The sequence below is a fragment of the Monodelphis domestica genome, chromosome 3 (genome assembly GCF_027887165.1).
Source record: "Monodelphis domestica isolate mMonDom1 chromosome 3, mMonDom1.pri, whole genome shotgun sequence".
NCBI classification, from domain to species: domain Eukaryota; kingdom Metazoa; phylum Chordata; class Mammalia; order Didelphimorphia; family Didelphidae; genus Monodelphis; species Monodelphis domestica.
The window spans coordinates 92,905,623-92,932,422 of record NC_077229.1 but is presented as its reverse complement, the minus strand read 5'-3'; the positions used below and the strand labels follow the sequence as shown (position 1 = coordinate 92,932,422).

The window sequence follows — 26,800 nt, the reverse complement described above, 5'->3', positions numbered from 1 at the left end:
GACTTATGAATGTTGGAAATTTCACCATTGGAAAATTTCATACTTGGAAAACATTTCCTACTGATAGTAAGATCTCTATTGGAATGTGAACCCCCTTGGCACAGGAGGATCCTTCTCTTCCCTACCTAAGACTACTTTAGGACAGAAACCTTTTGCTAAACAATGGAAAGGGCTTTGACCTATGCTTAAGCATAGAACAGGAAGTTCTTTGAGTCATGATTGATTTTAGAATTAATACAATAGAGATACTTGGAATGACAGAACCAGGTCTTGGAAAATACAATCTCCACCCTACTCAGAGTAAAAGGATTTAGGAAGGGCTGCAGCAAAGGATCAAGATTTAATTATTTGAGAATATGACCTTCAACAGACATGTGCAAAGGGGCAGACCTCTGGGCGGTCCTGGGTTAAGCTAGAGCCACCATTGGCACAGGGAAGACATGGATAGTGATTGGTAGATGTGAGAACTGAGGGGAGGGAACTTGGATGGTTTCCTTAAAGATAGAGGAGTCTGAGGACTAGAGGGTTCGAGAGGTTTTGCTCTGAGAGGTTGTGCTCTGAGAAGCTTGCTCTGAAGAAGGCTGGAGGTGGAGGCCCCTGAGACTGTTTCTCCATTTTGGTCACGTGAGTGATAGGGACTGATCTCTTTTCTTTGCCTCAGCTATCTAAGGGCTTGGGCCTTTTGGCCCAGCCTAAACAGAGGGGGTATTTAAGCCCTATTCTCTTCTCTCCCCTCTCTCTTTCTCTCTCTCTCTCTCTCTCTCTCTCTCTCTCTCTCTCTCTCTCTCTCTCTCTCTCTCTCTCATACCTTTCTTCCTCCTGTTTGTAATTAAAAACTCCATAAAAGGTTGACTGCTGACTTGAGTTTTCATTTAGTAATTACATAGCTGAATTCCTTGGTGACCTTAAATTAATATATATCAGTCTTTTAAAGTGATTTCCTTGTCACAATGATGAAGAACACAGAAACACAAAAGGATTGGTTTAATCCAGTTAAATATTTAATAGTATGAAATGTGTAAGACATGGTGCAAGGATCTGAGGATACAAAGAAAAAACATGACCCAGTCTATTGGAAGCTTATCTCTTAATGGGGAGAATACAACAGGTATGAAGAAATTGGATTGACCAGAATAGTAAAGAAACTTTGAGATTATGCCATATAAAGATACGCTGAAGAATCTGGGGATGTTTAGTCTAGAGAACAAAAGATTTAGGAGAGACACAAGGTGCTTGCAAGCCTTTGACAGGTTTCCCCATAGAAATGAGTTTACTTTATTTCTGCTTTACCACAGAGGACCAAATTAAGAGTAAAGGGTAATAATTATAGAGTGATAGATTTAAGCCTGATGCAAAAGGAGACTCTTCTTAATAATCTGAACTATTTAGAAATGAAACAGGCTGCCTTGGAAGATATCCCATCTTTGGAAGTCTTTCAGGAGAGGCAGGATTTTGTTGAGAGGATTCCCTCTTCAGACAGAGGTTGGAGAAGATGATAAAGTTCTTTCTCCTGCCTGCAATGCCCTTCTTTTCACTGCCTTCCCCATCTTTCAAGGTTTAGTTATCGTACTGCCTTTATTAAGAAACCCTCCTTGATTTCTCCCCTCTGCCCAGCATCTCCCAGTAATTCTTTCTTCTGAACTGCCCCAACCTGCTTGTTTGGTCTACCTCTTTAATAACCTGAGAACACACAGCCAAGTGTTACTTCTGGGCCAGGGGTATGAGGGTATGAATCTTGTCTTCCTCGACAGACTGGGAGATCTTTTTTTTTTTTAAATTAAAGCCCTTACCTTCCATCTTGGAATCAATACTGTGTATTGGCTCCAAGGCAGAAGAGTGATAAGGGCTAGGCAATGGGGGTCAAGTGACTTGCCCAGGGTCACACAGCTAGGAAGTGTCTGAGGCCAGATTTGAACCTCCCATCTCTCGATCTGACTCTCAACCACTGAGCTACCCAGCTGCCCCCAGACTGGGAGATCTTACACAAGAAGACTAGAGCCCTTTTTTAGTTTCCCTTTTCACCTTCTTACACTGACTTCTAGAATCCTTCAGTACCATGTCAGGCCTAATGTTCCCCACACTCAAAGCTGTGACAGGCTGCTCCAGATTCTGCAATGACTAAGCATAGCTGTCATCCAGCCAAGAAGATTGCAAATGAAGTGGGTATACTGAACCAGCCAGTTCTTCCACAGCCATGAGCTTGACTTCTAGAGACTAGAGCCCAATGTCATCTGACATGACATTATCTTCTTTCTATCTCAAGGTCCCTCTTCTGCTCCTAGCCCCCTCCCCTTTTATCTTCTACTAACTTTTTGTTTTCTTTACTTCTCTTTTTTTTAATGTTCTCCTTTTTTTTCCTCCTTCTCCCCTTTCCTCCTCCCCTTCTTGTTCTCTATATCTTTCTCCTTGATCTTCATTTCTTTTTTAATTTCTTTTTCATATGACTATAGGCAGTCAATAAACTTTTCTCCTTTATGCAGAGCTCTTTGGGAGGTGCTAGAGGAACAGTGACAAGAAGAGGAGACCCAAAGGAGAATAAACCCCAATCTCTGTCCTCCCTACCTTCTCATAGATAAGGATAATAATTTTTTTTTCAAACAAAGGATAGCCTTTATTAACTAGCGCGCTAGAGGAGCTCAGCATAAAGAGTTCCACCCCAGTCAGGTCAGGGAGAAACATATATATGTTTTGGGGTTCCGGGTTGGTAGCGTTCTTGTGACAGGCTGTTACTCAAGCAGGATGTTTGTCAGGGCCCTGGAACATTCAATGGTTTGTGGTTTAGGCCCTTAATGGAACTAGAGGGTGAAGTTTGGCCGCTTCTTCTTGCTCCTTCATTCCTTCATTCCCCACTTCTTTTGGCTTTATGTAAGTTCAGGAGAGAGTGTCTGTAGGGGCAGGTTATCATGGGAAGAACCCTCGACCGTGGCCAGGGGCTGGTACTGCTGTCTCAAGACCATGAGCTGAACAGTATTAATGCGGTCTTTGACAAACCTCACCAACTGGTTAAGGATACAGGGGCCGAACGTGAGCAGGAGAATCAGAATGGCGAGATGAGGGTTGCGAGCCAGGGAGAGGTCTGAAAAAGCCGGGCATACCAAGGCATACCGGCCGCCCCTTCTTTTCGTCTGGCTTCTAGACTTTCCTGTAACTTGGTCATGGATTCCCTAACTACCCCAGAGTGGTTCACATAAAAGCAACATTCCTCGCCAAGGGCTGCGCACAGGCCACTCTGCTATAAGAAAAGGAGGTCTAGGTCACACCTATTTTGAAGGGCGACCTCAGCTAGGGAAGAGAGGGATTCCTCCAAGTGGAAGATGGGGGCCTGTATTCTAGCTAGATCTTCGTCTACTGTGGTTTTCAAGGCTGAGAGGCTTTGGGAGTGGGCCACCAGGGAGGCGACCTCCCGTAATGATACCCACCAACCCAAAAATAGTGGCTAAAGTGATAGCGGTGATAGGTTCCCTTTTAGTGCGTGGAGCAAGGTGGGCATCCCAAGAGTGAAACAGGTCTGGGCTGGAATGGTAGATTATTCGGGGGAGAACAGTGGCCTTAACACAAATCTCAGAGTGTCTCTTCAGGATGGATATGGACACACAAGGGGTCAACCCTGTGATGGTGCAAAGCCAATGAGACCTGGAGGGGGGAAGGAAGAATTTTGCTTCCTGAGTATAGGATGGGAAAAAACTACATGGGGAGGTCAGGCTTGAACTTTGGCTGCCAACACGGCTGCCAACACAGAGGCCGAAGCCTTTGACCGCTTGGAAGGTGAGCCTCCTCTTCCCATGAGCAGTTGCTAGGATAGACAGAGCAGGAGTTGTTGATGGCAAAGGCTTCATAATAAGGGGGAGCAACGTCCAGACAGAGCCAGCACTCCTGTGTTATATTATCCTGAGTAATAAAAAAATAAATAATAAAAAAATCCTGAGTAATAAAAACAAGGACCAACTGATTGCCCGTGAGAATACATATACAGAGAAGTCCAGAGAACAGAACTATTTTTCCATTTCTTTCCTCCACTGCCCACCTCCCAACCTTGGTCTTCAAACCTGCTCCCTCAGAGTGACCAGCACAATGGGCCCCATGTCATAACTATCAGCACATAACCCCTCCCTGGGTCCTAGTGATTTCTTGAATGCCTAGGGGTAGGAAGAGGGAAGTGTCACTAATTTTGTGGGTAAAGAAGAATGGACCTGGGCCCCTCATCCCCCAAATCAGATCTGTATCTCAGCATCCCAACCCACTGAGCAAGATCCAGAGAGAAGCCTCTAGGGCCATACTACTTGTGAGGTACCGATAGTTAACAGTCACTGAGTTGTCCCTCCTGCCAAAACTCTAGGCTTCAGTTCTCATCTTTTGAGGGGCCAGCCTGAGAATTAGGGACACCTAGATTCTAGTCTCAATTCTGCTCCTGATCTTAGGCAAGTCTCCTCTCCCCTTTCTCAAAGCTTTAATTTCCTCATCTATGAAAGGGGATAATGATACCCATTTCTTCCCTCCCACCCTGACAATGACTATTATGGAGGTTTCAGGGGAGCCTGGAAAATCCAAGAAAGGAATCTTACCAATTAGCCCAGAAAGATATGGAGTTATTATTAGTGCATAGGTGAGTTCTCTGTTACATTTAAGAGGCCCTTCTCACTCATGGACATGAAGATGTAATATAATTAGTTTACCCCCATAAATCATTTGGTTATTTTGAAGGGACTTTAGAGATTATTTAGTCCAGTACCCTTATTTTGCAGAAAGAGAAACAGGTCCAGAGTTGTAAATAAAGATAGCATTAGGAAGCATATCATAATGGATAAAATGCTAAATTTTGAGTTAGAAACCTATTGGTTTGAATATTACTTCTGAAACTTACTAGCTCTCTAACTCTGGGCAAGGCACTTAACTCCTCTCATCCTTAGCTTCATCTATAAAACAGGGAATAGCAGGTCTTAATTTTACTTGCCTCATGGGATTGTTGTGAGATTCAACAAGTGGTTATTATATATATATAGACAGCTATATAAATATTTAGTAGTAGTTTTAGTAGTAGTAGCAGTAGTAATAGTCACAGTTATGTAAATAAACAAGAAATTGAAAAGCTAAGATTGAGACTGAATCTAGTGTTCTTTCCTCCTCCTTTCCTTTGGCTTTTTAGGAGTCTCTCATTAACATATATCCCATCAAGGTCTTCAGTAAAAGCCTAAATAATAAAACTAGCTTTAGTTTTTAATAATCTCCTTGGTCCTAGTATAGGAGAAAGAATCCAGGACAGCTGAGTTTTTTTTTCCTAGCTCCTTTTCTGGGTCTTGATTTCCCCATCTACAAAATTGAGGTGGGGCAATCTAGGGTTAGGCATCAAGTAGGGTTATTTGTATTGATATTTCCAAAGGATCTTCCCAGCTCTGATTCTTAGTATTCTAAAGTTCCTCCCACTTCTGACATTCTGTATTCTAAGATCTCTTCCAGCTCGACATTCTGTGTGCTAGATCACTACCATTTCTGATGGCCTACATTCCAGGTTTTAGAGATTTATCTAAATTTGGGGTTATTTGACTTTAGTGTCCACCCCCTTTCTAGCATGAATTGAGGTTTATAAACATAATTTTTAAAAAGAGTTTTGCTTATAAGGGAGAAAAGCAGCAAATTATAGACCTTTCACCACAGGACTATTATAGATGGCCAAAAGGACACATAAAAGAAACCTCTCCATCATTAACTTAATGTACCTTTCTATTGTTTCCAAATCCATTTTGGGCTAACCAGAAGTCCTTCTGGTTATCAGGGTTAGCTGATACAGTTAACTGGTACATTAGAGAACTGGAATTGGAGTCAGAAAGATCTGTTCAAACTTAACTTCAGATATTTACTGGATCTGTGACCCTGGTCAAGGTACTTGACTGCCTCAGTTTCTTTGACTATAAAATGAAAATAATAATGGTCATCTACCTCCCAGGGTTGTGAAGATCAAAGAAGGTAGTAATTGTAATGTGCTTACTTAGCATAGTGCCTGGCACATGATAGACACTTAATAAGTCCTTCCTTCCTTCCTTCCTTCCTTCCTTCCTTCCTTCCTTCCTTCCTTCCTTCCTTCCTTCCTTCCTTCCTTCCTTCCTTCCTTCCTTCCTTCCTTCCTTCCTTCCTTCCTTCCAGCAGAACATAATTTTTCCATATTATTACACATTTTTCTTTCCATCACTCAGAAAAAAAAAATCTTCCTAGCATTTCTCATTGATGTCCAGACCCACACAAAGAGTCAAGCTCTACAATGATAGATTCCTTGGATTTCAGCTAAGGTCAGAAATCAAAGGATCAAGGTCTTTATCACCACATTAAAAAACAAAACAAAACAATTGACATTAGCAATAGTACCACTTGGAACTGGTTGAGTGATCATATTCACAGTGGCCATAATGAATCAGTGTTAAACTAGGAGAGAAGTCTCTAATGGAGTGCCTTAGGGATCTATGTTTGGTCCTTTGATAATCAATATTTTTTCCTAATTACTTGGATGAACGAAAGCATAGTAGGTAGGTAATCTTATCAGATTTGAAGATAGCATGAAACTTGAAAATTTAAGCCTGTTGGAAGACAGAACTGGGATTCAAAAAGATCTCAACAGGTCAGGACAGTGGACCAAATCTCACAAATGAGATTTAATAGAGGAAAAATGTAAAATCCTTTCCTTGGTTTAAAAAAAAAAACAAACAGGAACAGGATAGAATGGAAGAGAAGAGCTGTAGTTAGATGACAGGTCTTGGGGAAAGGATCTTGGGAATTTTGATGAACTGATAACTCAGTGTGATATGATTGCCACTGAAGCTAATACAATCTTTGACTGAATTGAGAGAAATGAAATTTGTCAAAACAGAAGAGGAGGTTGATTCCTGCTTTGTGCTGTGCCTTTCTCAAATCACATCTGATATATTCCATTCAAGGTGCCATATTTGAAAAGGAGTATTGATAGGCTGGGGAGGGTCCAGAAGTGGGCATCCTGTGTTGGTCATATCAAAGAAAAGACTAGCCTAGAGAATACTTCCGTAGAACACAATGACTATCTTCAAATATTTGAATAATATCCTGTGGAAGAATTGTTCTGCTTGTCAAAGGTTAGAAATAACCCTTTTTCAGTCATCCCTTCTCCCAATTATTGAAGTGAATAGGATAAATATATAGTAGAATTTCTTAGTAATGAAAGCTGTCCAAGAATGAAATGGGCTGCCTAGGGAAGGTAGTGACTTCATCAATGGAGACCATTAAGTGGAGACCACTTGTTAGGGCTTCCTACTCGGTATGGTTAAACTAGATGCACTCTGAGATCTCTTACTATTCTGAGAGGCTATGATTGTGACCATAGCTTTTCCACACAATAGCACAGACACATGCTATCATACAATTGCTCTGGGTTACTCAGAGTTCACATATGACCCTCTATCTCCCCATCTCCATGCCTTTGCTCTGGCTGAACCTCTTTCCAGCAACCTCTTACCTTCATGATCAAATATAAACTCATATTTATTGGGTATTTATAGATCTCTTTAAATTAGCTCCTTTCTACTATTTCAGTCTACAGCTGCACTGGGCTACTCAAAGTTCATACATGTCCCTGCATTTCTCACCTCTGTGTCTTTTGCTTCAGCACTGGCTGAACCCCATCCCTGGAAGATGCCACTCTTCATCCTTGCCTCTCAGGTTTCCTGGATTGCTCAAAGCTGGGATGTTCTTCCTCATCCTCTAACCTCTTAGTACTTCCCCCTTTTTACAAAACAAAAGAGTGAGATTACCTCTCACCTAACTTTGTCAATATTTTATATGTACCTAGAGGTTGAGATTACCTCTTACCTGCTTCGTTAATATCTTACATGTACCTCCTTATTTCTAAGTTGTTTCTTCACTAGAATGTGAACTCCTTAGGGCCAGGGCCACCTCTGCCTCCTTTATTTGTATCTGCAATTTTACGCAATGCTTGGCAAAGAAGTAAATGCTTCTTGATTGATTAAAAATGCACATAAATCATATCTTAGCCTATCAGCAAGAGAATCACAGAGCTAAGGAATTGGAGAATGCCAGAGCTGGAAAGGCACTCAGAACATAGACCAGACCTAGAAAAGACCTAAGAGGTCATCTGGTCTGCCCTGCTTACAATACCAGTGAGGAAACTGAAGTCCAGAGAGAGGAAATAAATTGCCCAAAGTCTCACAAGTTAAGTAGCAGAACAAAAAATGGAACCTAGGTTCTATAACTCTCAAGTCAGACTTCTTTTCACCCTCTCAGGAGAAAGGCCTGGTAGCTACTAAAGGTTCAGATGGGCAAGAAGTGACCTTCCAGAATTGCTCTAACAGTGGACTGGCAAGTTATTTTGCCCAGAGTTCAGAGACTAGGAAGTCAGAGATTCCAAGACAAGGGTCACAGATATCCACATCTTCCCTCCCCTCCCTCCCTCACCTCCTTTCCCTCCTTTCCCTCCTTTCCCTCCTTTCCTTCCTTCCTTCCTTCCTTCCTTCCTTCCTTCCTTCCTTCCTTCCTTCCTTCCTTCCTTCCTTCCTTCCTTCCTTCCCCTCTCTCCTCCATTTCCCAAAAGAATCACCCCCATAATAGAAAAGGACTGAAGCAAAACAAACCCAAACATTGACCATGTCTGAAAAGGGGTGCTTCATTCCATACCTCTTGCTTTACTTTTTCTCCCTTTCTTATTATAGATCAAACTTGAGCCTAAAATCGTTTGCCTTTTACCCTGCTTTCTGTTGTTTTCCTGGCTGAGTTTGGGTAGTTTTGTCCCCAAGGATGGTTATTCACAGATCAAGGAAGTTAGAGGTCCTGTACAAATATTTCGGTTTTTCAAACACTGAGATCCCAGCAGTGGTGCCATTTTTCAAGCAAGAGCAAAAGGTCAGTCCCAAAGTCTTCCTCCCTTTCCAGTCCATGTCTCCTGCCTATTCTTTGAAGGAAGGTGGTGCCTCTCCCTCTCTTTCCCTAGTGCTACTGGCTGATGATCTCTTCAGGCAGGCCCAGCTCCTGCTAGGTCAGAGCCCCAGTTTCTTGAGAAGCATATATAAATTGTGTGTATGTATGAGGTCTACGCCAATATAAAATTAAGCACTGGAGTCACTAATGAGGGTAGTTTGAAATTGGGTTAAACTTTGGGGTGGATTACAGAGGAAATTGTCATTAATCTCAAAGTTTAGCTTCTTCCCAAGAGCACCAAGGAATCTCATAGTGACAGAACTGGAAGTGCCTTAAAGATCAAATCCAGTCTCTTCATTTTACAGATGGCAGATCTCAAGTCTAGAGTGGAGAAAAGGCTTTTCAAAGATCACAGAGTAATTTGAAGAGTCACAACTTGAATTCAGATTATTCAGTGTCAAATTCCAAACTCTTTCCATTATATCTTACTGCTACTTCATTTAGTCCAAACTTCTTCATTTTCCAAAGAAGGAAACTTGAGGCCCAGAGAAATATGGCATGCTCAGGGTCCTATAGGTAGGTGCTAGTGACAAAGCCAGGACTTCTACCCTGGCCTTTGTAAATTTGATGCCAATTTTCTTTTTCTGCCTTACAGTGCCTTAAAAAAGTCCTCAGCACCTCTTTCAGCCCCAGGTCTCAGGGTGGGTAGAGTAGGGCTTTGGAAGAAGAGCCCAGGAAGCCTTTGGGAATCATAGAAAAGGGTCAAGGGAGGCCAGCTGAATCAATAGAAAAAGCCCCACTTAAAAAAAACTAGACATTTGGAATTAGGAGACTCTTCTCTCTTTTTCTATCATATCTAGGGTGGGGCTTCTATCCTAGGGGAGAAATCATTCACCAAGAGAATTGGCAAATAGCTGGGACCCGAAGGGAGGGAGGAAATCTCTTGCCTATACCCCTTCTCTGCCAAGCAGACACAACACTTATGCAATAGACCCTGCCCAATGCCAGCTCCAGATTGAGCTCTGAGATCTTTGGAGCTTTAAATATTTGGAGATCCTGCAGTGATTCAAAGACTTGATGCCTTGAGATCACAGGATTTATAGCTGAAAAGACCTGAAAAGGTCTTCTTAGTGCTCCAAGTGCATCGAATAATCCTGAGGGCTCCAAATTCTTTGAAATCTCCAGTTCTAGAATTTTTATAAGTGCTTTGAAATCCCCAGGCTAGGCTTGTGATGAACAAGAATTTCCAAACTAGACTTTGAGATAAACAAGAATGGCCCCAACACCAAAGTCAAGAGGCCCAAAGCAGCAGAAACTCCCAAGACCAACCTTCTGGTGTAACAGTAGGTCCACCCCTTGTCTGTTCTTTCTGTGCTGAGAATCTGGCCTGGTAGGAGATCACTGAGGCCAATAGTGCTGTGAAAACAAAGAAGAGGCACCTCTTTCCGTCAAAGAACCAGAGGCATTTGGGGATGGGAGTGGAAAAGGGCCCAGCATTGTACCATCTCTCCTTATAAGAACCTCCATACACTTGGAGGTTCTCTCCATACTCTAGGAAACTTCTGAGCCCAAGACACTTCCTCTGTAAAACAAGGGTGGGAGAGAAATTGATTTCTAAGGCCCCATACAACTCAGAATTCTAAAATTCTAGGATTTCAAGGTCTTTTAGAACTTTACTATATTGAAGGATCTCAAAGGATACTTAGTACATAAACCTCAAAGGCATTTTTTAACCCTAGAGGCAGCCATGAGTTGTCCAACTAGGGTCATATTCCTGGGAAGTTGCCCAGGCAATGAAACTGAGTATTCTTTGAGGATGGGGAGAATTAGTGAAGAAAGAGCAAAGAACTAAGATTGTAGAAGAGATAGTCCATGGCTACAACCAGCCAGTTGAGGGAGAATATTAAGCAAAGGTCCTGAGGCAAGGGTCTTTCCTGGAAGAATTACATTCTAAGTCATGGTTCAAATCCTTAATCTGCCACTGGCCATTTCTGTGACCTTAGATAACTTATTCCCTTTCTTTACACTTTCCCTCTTTCAATTTCTAAGAAGTGATAAGAAAACAAAATGCTATTGTTCAATGAATTTCATATAGGGCCCGCCTACATTGTTGGCTGACTTTGTTTCCTTGGAACAACTCCCTTCTCACTCTTCACTCACTCATTCTTTATTTATCCAGAAGTTTTTATTTATATTTTAAAATTTAAAATGATGTTTTTATATCACTTTCATTTCCAAATATTCCCTTTTATCCCCCCCCTCCCTCCCAGAGCTATCTTTTATAACAATGAACAAAGCAACTCAGCAAAATGAGCACATTAACCAAATTTGGCATCCTATGCAGTTTTCCACACCCATAGTCCTTCACCTTTGCAAAGAAGGGGGTGAGGTTCACTCTACTATCTTCTTTGAGGCTAGACTTATTTCACAGTATTCAATTGTAGGGTTTCTTTGTCTGTTTCTTTGGTAGTTGTTGTTGTTGTTGGGGTTTTTTGGTAGTTGTTTCAAAAAGCATTTATTGAGGGTCTTCCCATGTGCCAGACACTGTGCTAGGCACTTGGAGATACAGAGTCAAAATCAAGGGTCTCCTCCCAAGGAGCTTACATTCTATCAGGGAGGAATAACATGAGCAGAGACAAGCATTAACAAAACATATAGAAAATTATGACCAGGGATAGAAAGTCACTTTCCTGGGGCTTCGCTTTCTTCCTTTGTAAAATCAGAGGGACTGGACTAGAGGCTATTTAAGGTCCCTTCCAGCTCTAAATCCTCAGGTTCTATGGCTCTCTCTGAAGAGTCGTTCCCAGAGTAGCTCTTGCTGCTAATCTAACTCCTGGTCCCAATTTCTGGCCAGACCCATAGAATGAGGTCCCCAAAGTGAGATCCCATAGTCCCAGAATTGTTTAGTTCTGAAGTACTGGTATAATTAGGATGGAGCCAGAAGATCTGGTTTTTCTTCTTGCTGTCTGTCAAGCCCAGTTTTCCATCGTTGCCCGCCTCCCTTGGTCCCTCCCAATGGGTTCCTCCCGGACTGAGTAAGAGACTCACCTGCTACTGCCTTCATGCCCAAAGGCAACCCAGAAGGGACATGGCCAGCATATTCTCCTATCAGAGCTCTGAGATTGATTGGTGTGAAAAGAACTTCCAGTACTCGGAGTTGGTGGCTGAATTCTACAACACGGTGAGGCTATGGGGAGAGGAGGTCCTGGGCCAGGTCAAGGATCCTGGAGCAAGGGTAGGGGGTTTAGTATGATGCTCACATAGAAAGTTTAGGACTGTCTCCTAAGACTTTCTCTGTGTGAGGTTCTGGGGCATCCTGAGCTAACCTGGGTCTCTTAGGTGCCAGGGAGGGGATTGGAGTGTAAACTGGGGGACTAAACTGGGTGTGGGGGACAATTATGTGGGAAAGACACTAGAATGGGATTAGGAAGCCCTGGGTTCTAATCCTCTCTTCCATTCATTGGCTGTGTGACCTTGGGCAAATCCTTCCCCTCTCAGAGTAACTTTCTCTCATAAAGTCACAAAATGTTAAGAAGTTACTGAGTCTGATCCTCCTAGTTCTAACATTTTGTGAGTTTTATACAGAGTGAGCTGAGGGGTGTTGAGGCCAGGGTACATCAGAGGCTTGGAGGTTCAGTTATATCTAGAGAAATTTCCTTTTTCGATCTTTTGGACCAGGATAGGGGATGATCCTTTCGGCTTACTTTGGACCTCTGTTAGCTCCACCTGAAGCTAGCAAAATCCCTGTCCATCTATTGGCTGTTCATGGAGATGCCCTTAGAACTGCTTATTATTATTAGCTCTAGACTTTGGGAAACCCTCTAAAACCTTTAACCCCTCACCTCAGTCCTGGTGGTTATAATAGAGACACTTTTAAGGATCAGGTAGATGTTAGGGAACTCTGATTTGAGAACTAACTCTAGGACCTGACTCCTAATTCTAATCTATCTGTGTGATCTTGGACATGCCACTTTCCCTCTGGTCCTCGTCCTCCTTCTCTGTAAAGTGGGGACAAAATATCACTTGAATTACTTTCACAGGGTTGTTGAGGCAAGGACTTTATATTCAAACTTTTTGAGAGGAAGAAAGCAGGTATTGCCCACTCAGTCCTCTCCTGTCTCTCCTCTCCCCATCTTTTAGGTCTTCCCTTGTCAAGAGTTCCAGTTGGTAGGACAGAGCTTGGCAATAGCATGCACTGTATTCCCAGCAGTGAGAATGGGTAGCATGGAGCTATCTGTACTCTCCATCTCAGGGCACCTGGAGACACGTTTGCCAGACTAGGTGGCCAGAGGCAGGGCTCAGAGGAGGAAGGAGGGAGGAATAGGCCACAGGAAGTTGGAATAGTCAGAAAAGGCTTTCTGCAGGAGGAAGGGCTTTGGAGGACTGGTGAAATTTGGAGAGGACAAGAAGATGGCACCATTCTGTGTGTATAAAATGCAGAACCAGGAGCAGAGAGGGCAATTGGGAACAGTTAGAGGGAAATTTCTAACAAGTAGAGCTGCTTCACAGTGGACAGGGCTGTCCTGCTCACTGAAAGTGTCCAAGCAACCCTTAGACTGACTCCTCTGATAAGAAGACTATGAAAGAGGACTCTGCATTGGGTAGAAGATTGACTTCAGTGACTTAAGATCAGTGAGATCCCTTTCAACTCTTAGAGGCAGCATTGTTTAATAGAGAGAGGCTAGAGTTTGAATTAGAGAACCTAGTTCAAATCTCAGTTCTGCACTTATTAACAGTGGAACCTTGGATAAGTTATTTCTCTATCTGAGGTCTCAGTTTACCTATTTATAAAATGAAGGACTTGGCCCAGATCATCTCTAAGCACTAAATATTTTGAACCTGATGAATCAGTGAGGCTAGAGGTACTCTGGAAAGGGAACAGAGTCTCAAAAAAAAGTGAGGAGGGAGGCATGGCTCAATTTAGAGTGTGGGGGGGACTATCTGGTGGGAGAAGAGTTAGAAGGTGGTGGGAAAGGTAAGGGGAAGATGGTGACAAAGGACTTTGAATGACATTCTTTTATTATTATTTTTTAAATCCATACCTTCCATCTTAGATTCAATACTGTGTATTGGTTTCAAGGCAGAAGAGCTGTAAGGGCTAGGCAATGAGGGTTAAGTGACTGTGCAGGGTCACACAGCTAGGAAATGTCTGAGGTCCGATTTGAACCCAGGATTTCCTGTCTCTAGGCCTGGTTCTCAATCCATTGAGCCACTCATCTGTCCCCCTTTGAGTGACATTCTTAAGAAATGAGTGTCTATAAAGCATTTGAACTTGAGCATCAGATTGTAGCCCAGATCTAGATCTGAGATTATGGAGGATGGCTTGGGACATGCCCCAGTGAAGCCTGATAGCATCACAGATCTGAGATCCCAGGGCTGATTCATGGGTCTCCCTGCTCAGCTGCAATCTTCCCCATGCTTCTCAGTGGCTCATTTGCTGTTCTTGCAGGAGAGGCTCCCTGCCCCTTGGCATTACTGAGAGAGGTGGAGGGGGCAGGGCTGGTAACAGAGAATTCCAGTTCCACTCAGTCTCAGTAGCTACCAAAAAAAAATCTCAGAGAGATTATAAGAGCTTTTGTGTTTAGAGCCAGAAACAATGTTAGAGATTATCAAGATGATATGGTTTATAGAAGAATGGATTGCCCAAGATTACATAGTAAATTCATGGTAGAGCCAGGGCCAGAATCCAGGTCCGATGTGTACCCATTCAGCAATTCCCTCCAACCATATTCCCAATAGTGCTCTTGGAATCTCTACTTGAGGACAGGGAGCTTATTCCTGTCACTACCTATCAGTCAGCTTATTCCACTTTGAGGTTGTTCTGAAGTTCCAATTCCATCTTTGGCCTTGAGTCAGAACAGGCTTGGGGTAGAAAAGCAGGAGAGCCATAATCTGGGAATCATAGGCATGAACCACTGAGAATATTTTGGGATGGCTTTTTTTGTTTTTAAATCAAGGATCTATTAAATCAAATGCTAGATAAGATATAACTAGGAGTCATACTAGACAAGGAGAAACAATGTTGATTCAGTAGGAAGACCTGAGTTCCAATTTCAGCTCTGCTACTTGCTAAACTATGTGACTTTTAGGGGGTCACAATTTTTCTGGGCATCTTTTTCTTCATTGTGAAATGAGAGAAACTAAGATGACTCCCAAGGTCTCTTTGAACTCTCAGCTATGGTTATCTCTGGTCATATAGACAAAATGTGAAAAAGTGGATGGGATGGAGAAGAGATACGCCAGGGCTTCAGTGCTCAGGTCAGTCAGTCAAAAAGTCTATCCTATGTCTCTGATTGCCTGGTCAAACAATACACTGAAGAAGGAAAAGGCAAACCACTCCAGCGTCCTTGCCTAGAAAATTCCATGGATAGCTATGGTCCGTGGAGTCCTGAAGTGTCAGACATGACTCTGACTGAAGCACCAGAACAAAATTCATGTACCAGCACTGTGCTAAGCTGGGAATACAAAGAAAGACAAAAGATGATGATCCTCACTCTTAAGAAGCCCATAGACCCTTAAAGTCAGGACGAACCTTAAAGGATGTCCATGGAGTCCAACTCTGACTAAATGCAGGAAATCTCTGGCAATATTTCAGCAAGAACTCATCCAGCTTCCACTGGAATACCTCCAGTGACAGGAAACTCTCATTCTTCTAAGGACACACATTCCTGTTTTGATCAGCCCTTGTAGAAAGTCAGCTCTTCTACTCTGAAAGATTACAGCTAATTCTGTCCCCAGGACCAATCAGAACAAATCTACTCCCTTTGTATGGCAACTCTCCATTCTAGTGTTATGTTCTGAGTGGAATATTCCCAGCTACCATCAAGGGGGGAACTGGATGGCTCAGTGGAGGAATATTGGGCCCGGAGTCAAAAAGTTCTGAATTAAAATCCTCTCAGACACTAGCTATGTGACTCGGGGCAAGTTTAACTATGCCTCAGTTTCCTCAGCTCTAAACTGGAGATCATAATAGCATCCACCTCCTAGGATCAAATGAGGTGATATTTGTCAAGTGTCTGACACATAGCAAATGGTATATGAATGAATGTTAGCTATTACTATTTCCAATTCCTTCAATTAGTCCTTGTTGGAGCATAGTCTCTGGTCCTTTCACCAGTGCAGTTTGTTCTTTATATACTCTCCAAGTTTTCAATATTCTTCTTAAAATGTGGCTTCAGAATTCAAAACAAGATTACAGATGAGGTTCTGACAAGGGTGGAGCTGGAGCTGGAGCTGAGCTTCTGAAGATGGCTAGGATGACTCAGGTTTCCAGGAAAACTTCCTGACCACCCACCTTCTGGGTAAGCGTGTCCTTTGACTTTCTCCAACACTGATTGTATACAGATCTCCTATGGGATCCTGGAACTATGAACTTCCAGAGGTAGGAAATTTTGCATTGTTCATCTCTGAAGAGAGACAGCCTAGCACATAATACAAGTCAAACCAAGGATCTCACGGATGCCTCTACTGCTTCCCAACCCATCCCCATTTCATCATATGGGATTCTTGTCCAGATTTTTCATAAATATTTCATTGAGGATCTAATGCATTGCAGGGCTTCTTCTTGTTCTTTTCAAATTCTCTGGATACTAATGCAATGCTCAGGCTCTCCATATCTCTTTAAAGATCTCATCCATCTCCTTTTCTGATCACAAATATTATACTTTAATTATTCTATTTATATTAATATTTTAATGATACCTTTTTACATATCCAAATATACCTGCCTTTCCACCCACTCACTCTCTCCCTCCCTCTAAATATAATAATGGGTTTTCCCTTGTAACAAAGAAATCCAATTAACATTAAAAACAACCAACACAGTGACCAAGGCTAACAGTAAATGTAATGTGCAGTACCTACAGACTCCCACCTCTTCAAGGAAAGGAGAAAGAAAGAAAGAAGATATATTTCTTCAGCTTTTCTCTGGTTTGATTATACCTATATATTTTCAATTACATGTTTTCATTGGAAACATGATGTAGCCTGTTTGAACTCATAATACATCTCTTTTTATTGCCCTTTGGAAAACGTATAAATGTGACCTGCTTGTGGGCAAATGGCAGCATCAGAAACATCTATGTCAGTTAAGGGAATAAGCTTAGCAAGCACCTTGGCACCACTAAAAGTGTTCTGTCATTCTCATCTAGCCTGCTCTCTCTATTCAATCTAGACCCAGTTTATTATCCATTAGTAGTGCCTCTCCAAGATCTGTGTCCTGATGACTAACTCAATGGAATTCATGTTATAAAATGGGAAATATGTAGTTTCCATCCACTTTTTCTCCCCACTGTGGATGGTGAGGGTAATGCCATTCAAAATGATTACAAATTTCATTGGTAAACCTTCAAGCTATTCTGAGGCCTAGTTAAGTAAGCATCCATTGTCACCTCCAAATAAGAGTACTTTGAGATTCTTCTCATCAAAAATAAATATTTCTTTTTTTTGGACTCAGCAAAACATTTTCTATGACACTGAGAAATACTTTAGGTGGGCATAATTATTTTATACCTCACTTGATGTTGGAACTGAATGGACCATTGAAGAAAACTATCTTTATGGTCATATCTGTCATGAAATATATTTAAACAATTGCATTTTTTTATTATTATGAACTTGATGAGCAGAAAATATGATCGTTTCCCAAATGAAGAAGAGCTGAAAAAGAATTATATAAGAAATCAGGAGTCTGATGACATAAAAGTTATTTTTCAAAAGTACATAATAAATTTAATATAGTAATTCCAAAATGGTCCTGCTTGTTTGCATCTCTGAACTTCCCTTTGCTCTCTTGAGTTTATTTTTTTCTAAATGTTTGATTTCTTTCCTTTTTTTTTGGTCATCCCTATCATTTCTCTCTCTCTCTCTCTTTCTCTCTCTCTCTTCTTCCCTCTCTCCTTCCCTCCTTTCTTCACCCCCCTCCTCTCCACTCCCAATACCTGACCATCCTGCCCAATAAAATTCCCTTCTTTGTGACAAATAAACATGATCAAACTTCTAAAACCAAACTGACATCCTTGGCCATGTCAGAAATGTAAGTCATTCAGCATTTTTAGGACATTAGCTCTCTGTCAAGAGGCAGGAAGCAGAATTTGCTTCTCTCTGCCATACAATCCTATCTAATTTCAGTGTAATCATAGAAGATAGTTTGCTTGAGGAAAGCCTTAAAAACCCCTAAACAAAACTTACCTCCTGCCTTAGAATCAATACCAAGTGGGGGAAGCTGGGTAGTTCAGTGGATTGAGAGCCAGGCCCAGAGATGGGAGGTCCTAGGTTCAAATCTGGCCTCAGACACTTCCCAGCTGTGTGACCCTGGGCAAGTCACTTAACCCTCATTGCTTAGTAGTAATCAACACATAGTATTGATTCCAAGATGGAAGATAAGGGTTTAAAAAAAAAAGAATCAATACCAAGTGTTGGTTCCAAAGCAGAAGAGAAGAGTGGTAAGAACTAGACAACTGGGATTAAATGACTTGCTCAGGGTCACATAGCAAGGCAATGTCTGAAGCCTCATTTGCTATGTATTAGTTCTAAGACAGAAGAGTGGTATGGGCTAGGCAGTGAGTCACAGATATGAGGTCAAATTTGAACCTAGGACCTCCCAGCTACATCTGATACTCTATCCACTGAACCACCTTCTGAATGTATTTGATAGGTCTAGTCATTCGTCCCAATTTCCCAATTTCATCTGGGACCTCATGAATACCATTTGCACACTGTGGGGATGGCATCCAAATCAAGTGGTTCCACCATCGTCACTATAAAAATACCAGCAGATCTGTTCTAGTTCATGTCTGTGAGACAGCTAAGTAGCTCAATGGATAGAGTGATAATCTTGTAGCAAGGAAAAACTGAGTTTGAATTCTGCCTTACCTAGTAACTCTGTGACCCTGGTTAAGTGCGTTAACTTCCCTTGGCCTCAGGACAATCCAGGGCTACATTATTATTATTTTTTTGGCTGCTACTCATACTGATGATACATATGAAGTTGGCATTCCACTAAAATTCTCAGTAGCTTTTTCAGATAAATGACTCTCTAGCCACATTGCCTTCACTCTGTACTTATAAAATTTGTATTTTGCACTCCTGTGTAAGACTTAACATTTGTCTCTCTTTAGTTTCATCAGTTTAAATTCAGCCCACTGCTCTAACCTGATATTAAGTGTGATATCCTTTCATGGGACAATAGCTAATATTTATATAGTACATACCATGCACTGACTTCTGTACTAAGTGTTTTATAATTATTATACCATTTAATCCTCATAATAAACCTATGAGGTAGGTGCTATAATCATCCCCATTTTACTGGTGAAGAAACTGGGGCAGACAGAGGTGTTGAGTGACTTGGCCAGGGTCACACAGTTTAGTGTGTGAAATTGGATGTGAACTCAGGCTTTATGACTCCAAATCTGACCCTCTATCCATTATGCCAACTAGTTTTCACACAACTTTCCCAGCTCACACTTTTTATTTTATTTTATTTTTAAACCCTTACCTTCCTTCTTGGAATCAATACTGTGTATTGGTTTCAAGGCAGAAGAGTGGTAAGGGCTAGGCAATTGGGGTTAAGTGACCTGCCCAGGGTCATATAACTGGAAAGTGTCTGTGGTCAAATTTGAACTCAGGACCTCCCATCTCTAGGCCTGGCTCTCCATCCACTGCCCCCTACAGCTCTCCATCCAGCTGCCCCCTACAGCTCACAATTTTAGAGTACAGATCAGGTCAAAAAGCTTTATTATTATTACCAGCTGTGTCAGGGAAAGGCAACAGAAGACCGATAGTTTTCTCTAATATATTCTGATCATTTCCTCTGTTAGTCAAGCAGGCTTTAATTGATTACAAGTCATTTCTCAATAGTATAAAGAGATTACAACAAAGGACAGTCATGGTGTAAGGTATATGGAAATATGTATTGCATGAAAGCTTTGATAATAAGCTACATTAGACAATTTACCACCTTAGGGAGTAGGGAACAATGGGGCAGGAGAGAGTCTGAATTGCAAAATATCAGAAAAAAGAGGGAGGCTTATTAACTTGTTAGAGAAATGTTAAACAGGACAGAGCCAAGCATGGATCCCTCCGTGGAAGTCTCCTGCTATATCAAAGCACTGACAAGCACTCCTGGAATTTGAAAATGAGAAGGGATGGAGTGAAAGACCTGTGAAGAGATTGATCGATGGGTCAGCAGCTGATGATTTGGGACATAACCGACAGCCTGAGAGACAGATTTCTGTTTTGTGTGATAGGTGAATGGAAAGATTTTCCAGTTGGGTCTTGACCATGCATGACCTTGATTGTTATTTTACAGATCAGCAATGTGCCCTTCTTCATCTTTGGACCACTCATGATATATCTCATGCATCCTTATGCCCAGAAACGCTCCCTCAAGGTACATCTGGCCTTGGTCCTCTTCATCTTAATAGGTATGATCATCGCACCCCTCCACCCCAGAATACTCTGGTCATCTCCCTGATTATTATAGGCTCTTATCATTTGCTCTCCAGCCCCTTCTTAGATTTTCCCCAACATAGGGGCCCCTGGCTATCATCATCCAACTCCTGGTCAGTATCTCCCTGGTCTGGAATCCTCTGGTCAGTTATATCCTTGATCCCAGGGTCCCATAGTGAATATCTCCCTGATCTTCAGGTCCCCAGCCCCCATCTCTCTGGCTCTGGCATCCCCTAGACAATTTACCCCAACCCTCAGTTTCCCATAGATCAGAGTTTCCCAGGCTCTAGAGTCAGGTAGTCAGTGTTTCTCTAAGCCATCAGGTCCTTGGAACCAAGCAGGTGATGCTTGGATATATGTATAATGGAAACAAACCTGGAATTTGAACAGAAGACCTCTATACAAATCCCAGCTTTGCTGCCATTTTCTGCCTTGGTGATGTTTCCTTTCCTGGACCTCAGTTTCATAATTTATAAAATGATTTTGGACTAGTTTATTTCTAAGGCTCCTTCCTGCTAAAAGCTCTAAGTCCTATGATGCTATCAATATTATGGATCCGCTCAGTCTGGAAACACTACCCCTACCCCTTCCTACTCTTCCAGTGAATAGGAATTATTGATTGGATTGGGGTAATGGGAAACAATGGAAATCAGAAAAGGCTTCTTTGAGAACCAAGAAATGGGTAAGTATGGACCCCTGAATTTTGTTGGTTCTAGGTCTGTTTTCTTCATACTTCCACATGACGCTGAGTTTCTTTGGACAAATCCTAGATGAACTGGCCATCCTCTGGCTGCTGACGACATGCTATTGTCTCTGGTTTCCTCGCTGCTATTTTCCTGCTTTCTTGAAGAAGAACAGGTATAAAGGGAGGTAGTCAGTTAGGGCCTTTGCTCTCTGCCCTGTCTGACCCTCCTCCTCTGACCTACAGGTCCCTCTTCAGTTGCCTGGTCTTGGTCATCTCGATCATCGTCACCTTCCTGGCCTTCATTAAGCCTGTGGTTAATGCCTACGTGCTCAACGGCATTTCACTGCACATCTGCTATTTCACGAGACTAGAGTACAAGAAGTGAGGCCTGGTCCACTCAGCCTGATGTTTGAGAGAGGGACCGGAGGAGGGAGGAAACACAGAAGGGATGGAGTGGCCACACCTGTGTGCACTGAGAACCCAACCCCAGAAATCCCCCAACCTGGTTGATAGACCAACACAGAGACAGAGACAGAGAAGCGCAGCACCTCTAACAAGTGACACAAGGACAGTGTTTCAGGAAGGATGCCTCATTGTTCTGAGATGTGGCAGAGCCCAGAGGAGAGGGAGGCCTAGGGATGGGTGGTCCTGGGTTCAAATCTGACCGTAGACATTCCTGGGCAATTCACTTAACCCCCATTGTCTATCCCTTACTGTGCTTCTGCCTGGGAACCAATACACAGTATTGATTCTAAGACAGAAGGTAAGGGTTTAAAAAAAAAAAAGAAGAGGGAGTCAGAAATAGAGGTATGGGAAAAAAATCACAGAGTCAGGAGACCTGAATTCTAGTCCCAGTTCTGTCACTTACTACCTGTGTGACTCTCAGGCAAGTCCCTTTCTTCAATCTGGGCCTCTATCAAACAAATAGGTTGGACTAAGATTTCTAAACTGGAAAGACCAAGAAGTCATTTCATCTACCTCTCCCACCTTTTACAGATGAGGGTGAAGAGACAAATAGACACTCATATGTCCTCCATTTCCACTCTTTCCCACACAAGCACGACATACTAGGGAGTCATCCTCCTGCATGTAGGAGCTCTGCACCTTTATCTTTGGTGGGATAATTCTGAGAATTGGCACTATTTAACCTACATCTCTATTTGGCTTCTAGGAACCATCCCAAGGTGAATCATATGATCAGAGTTGCACTTATGCTGTGGGCAATGGCGATTTCCACCTGGATCTGTGACAGGTTATTCTGTCCCTTCTTTCAAAGGATCAATTTCACATATTTGCACAGTTTCTGGTGAGGGCCAAACTGGGGTCAAGGGTTGTGGAGTCTCTTAGGAGGCCTCAGTAATTTGAGAGTACCAATATGGAGGAGTCCCAGAAATGAGCAAGGAGGGGGCCTACAAGAAGGAGGCTGGTAGAAGGATGAGTTTGTGAGGTTTTGGGGGTTCCAGGGGAAATTAGGAGGATTGGGGATTATGGCAGTTAGGGGGAATCCTATGGGATGGGAAATCTTCAGCAAGGGGCAAATTCATGGAGGTTTAAGAAAGCCCTCACTCCTTTTACCTGTTCGTCTAGGCACATCTTGATCAGCATGGCATTTCCATATATAATAACTATTTTAATTCTCCTGGATGGCCATTACGAGATGCAAAATGTCCCTCTGGAAATCCATTACTGGCCTCGAGATGAATGGATTGTGGGGCTGCCCTATGTGACCTTAAAGGATGACAAGGCTAACAATGAAACCAAGAGCTGCTGATGGCCCCAGGACTTGGAATAGCAGGTCTGTGTAGAAGTTTCTGGGCTAGGGAAGGAACCCTCTATCCAGTAGATAGAGACCTCAAGCTACATTTTGGGTTAGCTGATATCCTGGAACTAAAGAGAGCAGGATTGGGGTTCAAGGTCCTTTGTTCCCATGTTTCAGGAACCAGCACTTCCAGGAAAGGAAATATCTGGGGAAGTTGTAGATAAGAAGGGGTCCCCAGCAGTGGTGTCCCTAACATTTGTGGGTATAATGGAAAGGACAATGGATTTGAAGTCAAAGGAGCTGGGTTTGAATCTTAGTTTAGTTACTAACTTACCATTTTTTCCTGGGTAAGTCATTTTCTCTTTCAGAACTTTTCAGAAGGGTTGTATCTCTCAGATTCCTTCTACTTCCAAGGCTTATTATCATCCTTCTAACCCTAGATTCCTTCTCTGTTTGGTTTCATATGTTCCTCCAGTTCCCTCACCATAAACCATCTTGAGATACTCAGTACAGCACATACGTGTATTCAAATGTATACAAATGAGGCTCATTATCTGATAGCAACTCATTGGGTGACCTTGGGCAAGTCTCTTTCCCTCATTAAACTTTGATTTCTCAATCTATAAAAGGAATGTGTTAGACCCATTGAGCTCTAAATCTCCTGTTTCTTCTGTGATACAAGGACAGCATCTCAGGAGGGATGCCTCATCTAGTCAGAAATAGAGGTATGGGAAAAAAATCACAGTCAGGAGACCTGAATTGTAGTCCCAGTTCTGTCACTTACTACCTGTGTGACTCTCAGGCAAGTCCCTTTCCCCAAACAAATAGGTTGTGTTAGATCTCTAGAATCTTTCTAACTCTCAGTTCCATGCAAGTTACCTTGCAACTTATAGAAGCCTCACCTATGGTCCTGACAAAAAGTAGGGAAATGATCTTTAGGGTTCTAGCTCTCCATAATCCTCTCTTCCTTTCTCCCTTTTCTGTCCTCCTATTCCCCTCTTATTTTCTCCTTTCATTTCTCTCCACCACACTTAATGTTTCTCTTCATCTGTTTAGTCTTCAATGCTGGTGGATGGTGAATGGTGAGGCCAGTTTGGGAGGGGGCCAAACAAGAGAAAACACAAGCTCCAAGAACTCTAAGAAGATCCTTGCCTGAGGCTGGAGGAGGATAGCCCCATGTGTTTGAATTGATCAGGGGCCATTCCTTATAGGGCTTCATGGCTTCCACATAAACATTCAATACCTGCCATGTTTCTGCGACCTCTGTCTGTACTCTTGGTCACTCTTTCCCAGACTTCCTCCCTCCCCCTCCCCCAGGATATCCCTTCCTCCCAGAATGATAGGCTTGCAGAATCTTAGAGTTGGAAGAGATGGTTGAGACCATCTATTCCAATGTCTGAGAAGGAATGCACTCCCTGACAAGTGGCCACTGTGACAAGGAAATCACTTTAAAAGACTGATATATATTAATTTAAGGTCGCCAAGGAATTCAGCTATGTAATTCCTAAATGAAAACTCAAGTCAGCAGTAAATCTTTTATGGAGTTTAATTACAATAGGAGTAAGAAAGGAATTAGAGATAGAGAGAGAGAAAAAGGGAGAGAAGGGAATAGGGCTTAAATACCCCTTCTGTTTAGGCTGGGCCAAAAGGCCCAAGCCCTTAGATAGCTGGGGCAAAGAAAAGAGATCAGTCCCTATTACTCACGTGACCAAAATGGAGAAACAGTCTCAGAGGCCCCCACCTTCAGCTTCCTTCAGAGCCAGCTTCTCAGAGCACACCGCAACCACTCCGGCCAACTCCTCAACCACCTCGAGTCTTCCGACCCCCCTGATCTTTAAGGAAACCATCCAAGTTGCCTCCCCTCAGTTCTCACATCTACCAATCACTGTCCATCAATTTCCCTGTGCCAATGGAGGCTCTAGTTTAACCCAGGACCACCCAGAGGCTTTGCACATGTCTGTTGAAGGTCATATTTTCAAATAATTAAATCTTTGCTCCTTTGCTACAGCCCTTTCTAAATCCTGTTAACCTGAGTAGGGTAGAGATTGGAATAATTAAATTTTGATCTTGGCTGCAGCCCTTACTCAATTCTGTTAGGACTGAATAGGGTGGAGATTGATTCCAAGTATCTCCATTGTATCAATTCTAAAATCAATCATGACTCAAAGAAATTCCTGTTCTATGCTTAAGCATAGGTCAAAGTCCTTTCCATTGTTCAGCAAAGGGTTTCTGTCCTAAAGTAATCTTAAGAAGGGAAGGAGAAGGAACCTCCCATGTCAATGGGATTCACATTCCAATAGTCAAGGCCCACTATCAATAGGAAATTTTTCAAGTATGAAATTTCCCAATGGTGAAATTTCCAACATTTATAAGTCTAAGAAATTTTGAGGTTTACACCACCCAGCCTCTCCTTGAAGCCTGAGCCAATGTTCCTTACTTCCAATAGCCCCCAGCATCTCCCTTCCTAGTGTTCCCTCATTCTCCCCTGTGTTCCTCCCTCATCAGATCATCTCTCCTCAGCATCTATCTTTCTCCTCAGTGCCTCTGATCATAGAAACACAGGAATACTTGAATCTTGGAGCTGGCATCAACTTCAGAAGGTCTCTAGGCTGCTGTCTACCTGAGCAGGAATCCTCTCCACTATTCTCAGAAGTGACCACTCACCTCCACTTGAAGACCTACAAGGATGAGGAACTCGGCTCTTCTGAGTCATCTCATTTCATTTTGTGATAGCTCAGATTGTTGGGAATTTTTCTTTTCAGTGAATGGAAATTTCCTGTTCAGCGATGAGCCTGCTTTGCTCCTACTTTCTCCACAAGTGGCTAAAGTGAGCCAAGTCTTAATCAAATACTTGGGGATGGTTTTCATGTCCCTACTAAATCTTCCCTAATTGCAAGATATGTATTCCCAATTTCTTTAAATTATTTTCTTTTGGCAGTCTCCATACCTCTTATCATACTAAATCCCTCCTTGGAATATAGCCTAGTTTGTCAGTATCCTTCATACAAGATGGCCCCAGAATGGAACACAATTGTAGTAAATGTTCTGGGATTTGGAGGCAAAGGACTTGGGCTTAAATTCCAACTCTGCTATGCCTTATTTGTCTGACCTTGGTTAAGTCTTTTCCTTCTTAGGTCTTAGTTTCCTCTCTGACCCTTGAGATCATGATCAGTTCTCAGTCTAGGATCCTAAGTAACAGATGATTTCAGCAGCATGGCTTGCTCTGGACAATGTTCTTCAATGAATAGAGCATAAGACTATACTTCTTCCTTTGGGCCATCCTCTGGTCCTTCCTTATGACATAGAGGCCTCACCAGGTTCAAAGGTTATTAGTAGGGCAGCACAAGTTCTCTCAGTTCCTACCAAGCTAGGGAGTCCTCTTCAGTAGGCCTGGGAGTAATGAGCAATGTGTTTGGAGAACCCAACCTGGCTGAGTATGGAAAGGATACCACCGGGATGATGCATGTTTCATTCACAAGAAAGTTTTAAATACTACCTACTAAGTTACAGGAATGTTGAAATACACTGCATGATGGGAATATCACATGACAAAAAATAATCTGTTCTAGAAATAATGCTCTACTAAAGTCCGATTACATTAGTATTTTTTTTAGCTATGTGAGTTCAAAAATGCATTAAAACATCTACATAAATTGTTTGTTCATTTATTCATCCATCCATCCACCCATCATCCATTCATCCATTCATTGATTCATCAGTGCCTTCCGAACCAGTACTTAAACAGCTGATGTTTATTTATCAACTCAAATGTGGTATTTTATATTTATTTCTATTAAATCTTATATTCTCCCACTAAAGAACTCTTTCAATACTTTGTTATGATATGCACCCTGGGTACTTGAAGGCCATGCGAGTGGAATATAGTCTCTGGTGGGCTATTCCAAAAGAACAAGTCTGATAGCTAAATATCTTTTTATGCCTAGCTAGGTAACAAATATGTTTGGTCACAGACTCTAGTGAAAGATACCATTCACTAAATAATGAATGAAATCTGC

The 26,800-nt window shown here is 42.3% G+C and overlaps 1 protein-coding gene across 7 annotated transcripts; it reads left to right on the top strand.

The window, feature by feature from the left end:
- The first annotated feature begins 511 nt into the window (after positions 1 to 511).
- ACER1 (alkaline ceramidase 1) lies at positions 512 to 25,680 on the top strand. Of its 7 annotated transcripts, none has more exons than XM_016432136.2 (8): positions 4,134 to 4,287; positions 11,962 to 12,070; positions 20,201 to 20,315; positions 21,057 to 21,198; positions 21,269 to 21,406; positions 22,197 to 22,331; positions 22,613 to 22,820; positions 25,324 to 25,680. In XM_016432136.2, exons 2-7 carry the CDS (start codon positions 11,978 to 11,980, stop codon positions 22,794 to 22,796), a joined length of 807 nt encoding a protein of 268 aa, XP_016287622.1. In that variant the 5' UTR covers positions 4,134 to 4,287; positions 11,962 to 11,977; the 3' UTR covers positions 22,797 to 22,820; positions 25,324 to 25,680. The 7 variants fall into 7 exon arrangements, with proteins under 7 accessions (XP_056678529.1, XP_016287622.1, XP_016287620.1 ...); XM_016432134.2 differs by having other exon boundaries at positions 11,864 to 12,070; positions 21,281 to 21,406; XM_007489010.3 differs by having other exon boundaries at positions 11,864 to 12,070.
- The last annotated feature ends 1,120 nt before the right edge of the window (positions 25,681 to 26,800 follow it).

Bases quoted from the DNA above. Each gene is read 5' to 3' on its own strand.
- ACER1 (XM_016432136.2), top strand. From the start codon at position 11,978: ATGGCCAGCATATTCTCCTATCAGAGCTCTGAGATTGATTGGTGTGAA. The intron at 21,199-21,268 runs GTATAAAGGGAG...TCTGACCTACAG, and splicing joins GCTTTCTTGAAGAAGAACAG to GTCCCTCTTCAGTTGCCTGG. The intron at 22,332-22,612 runs GTGAGGGCCAAA...CTGTTCGTCTAG, and splicing joins ACATATTTGCACAGTTTCTG to GCACATCTTGATCAGCATGG.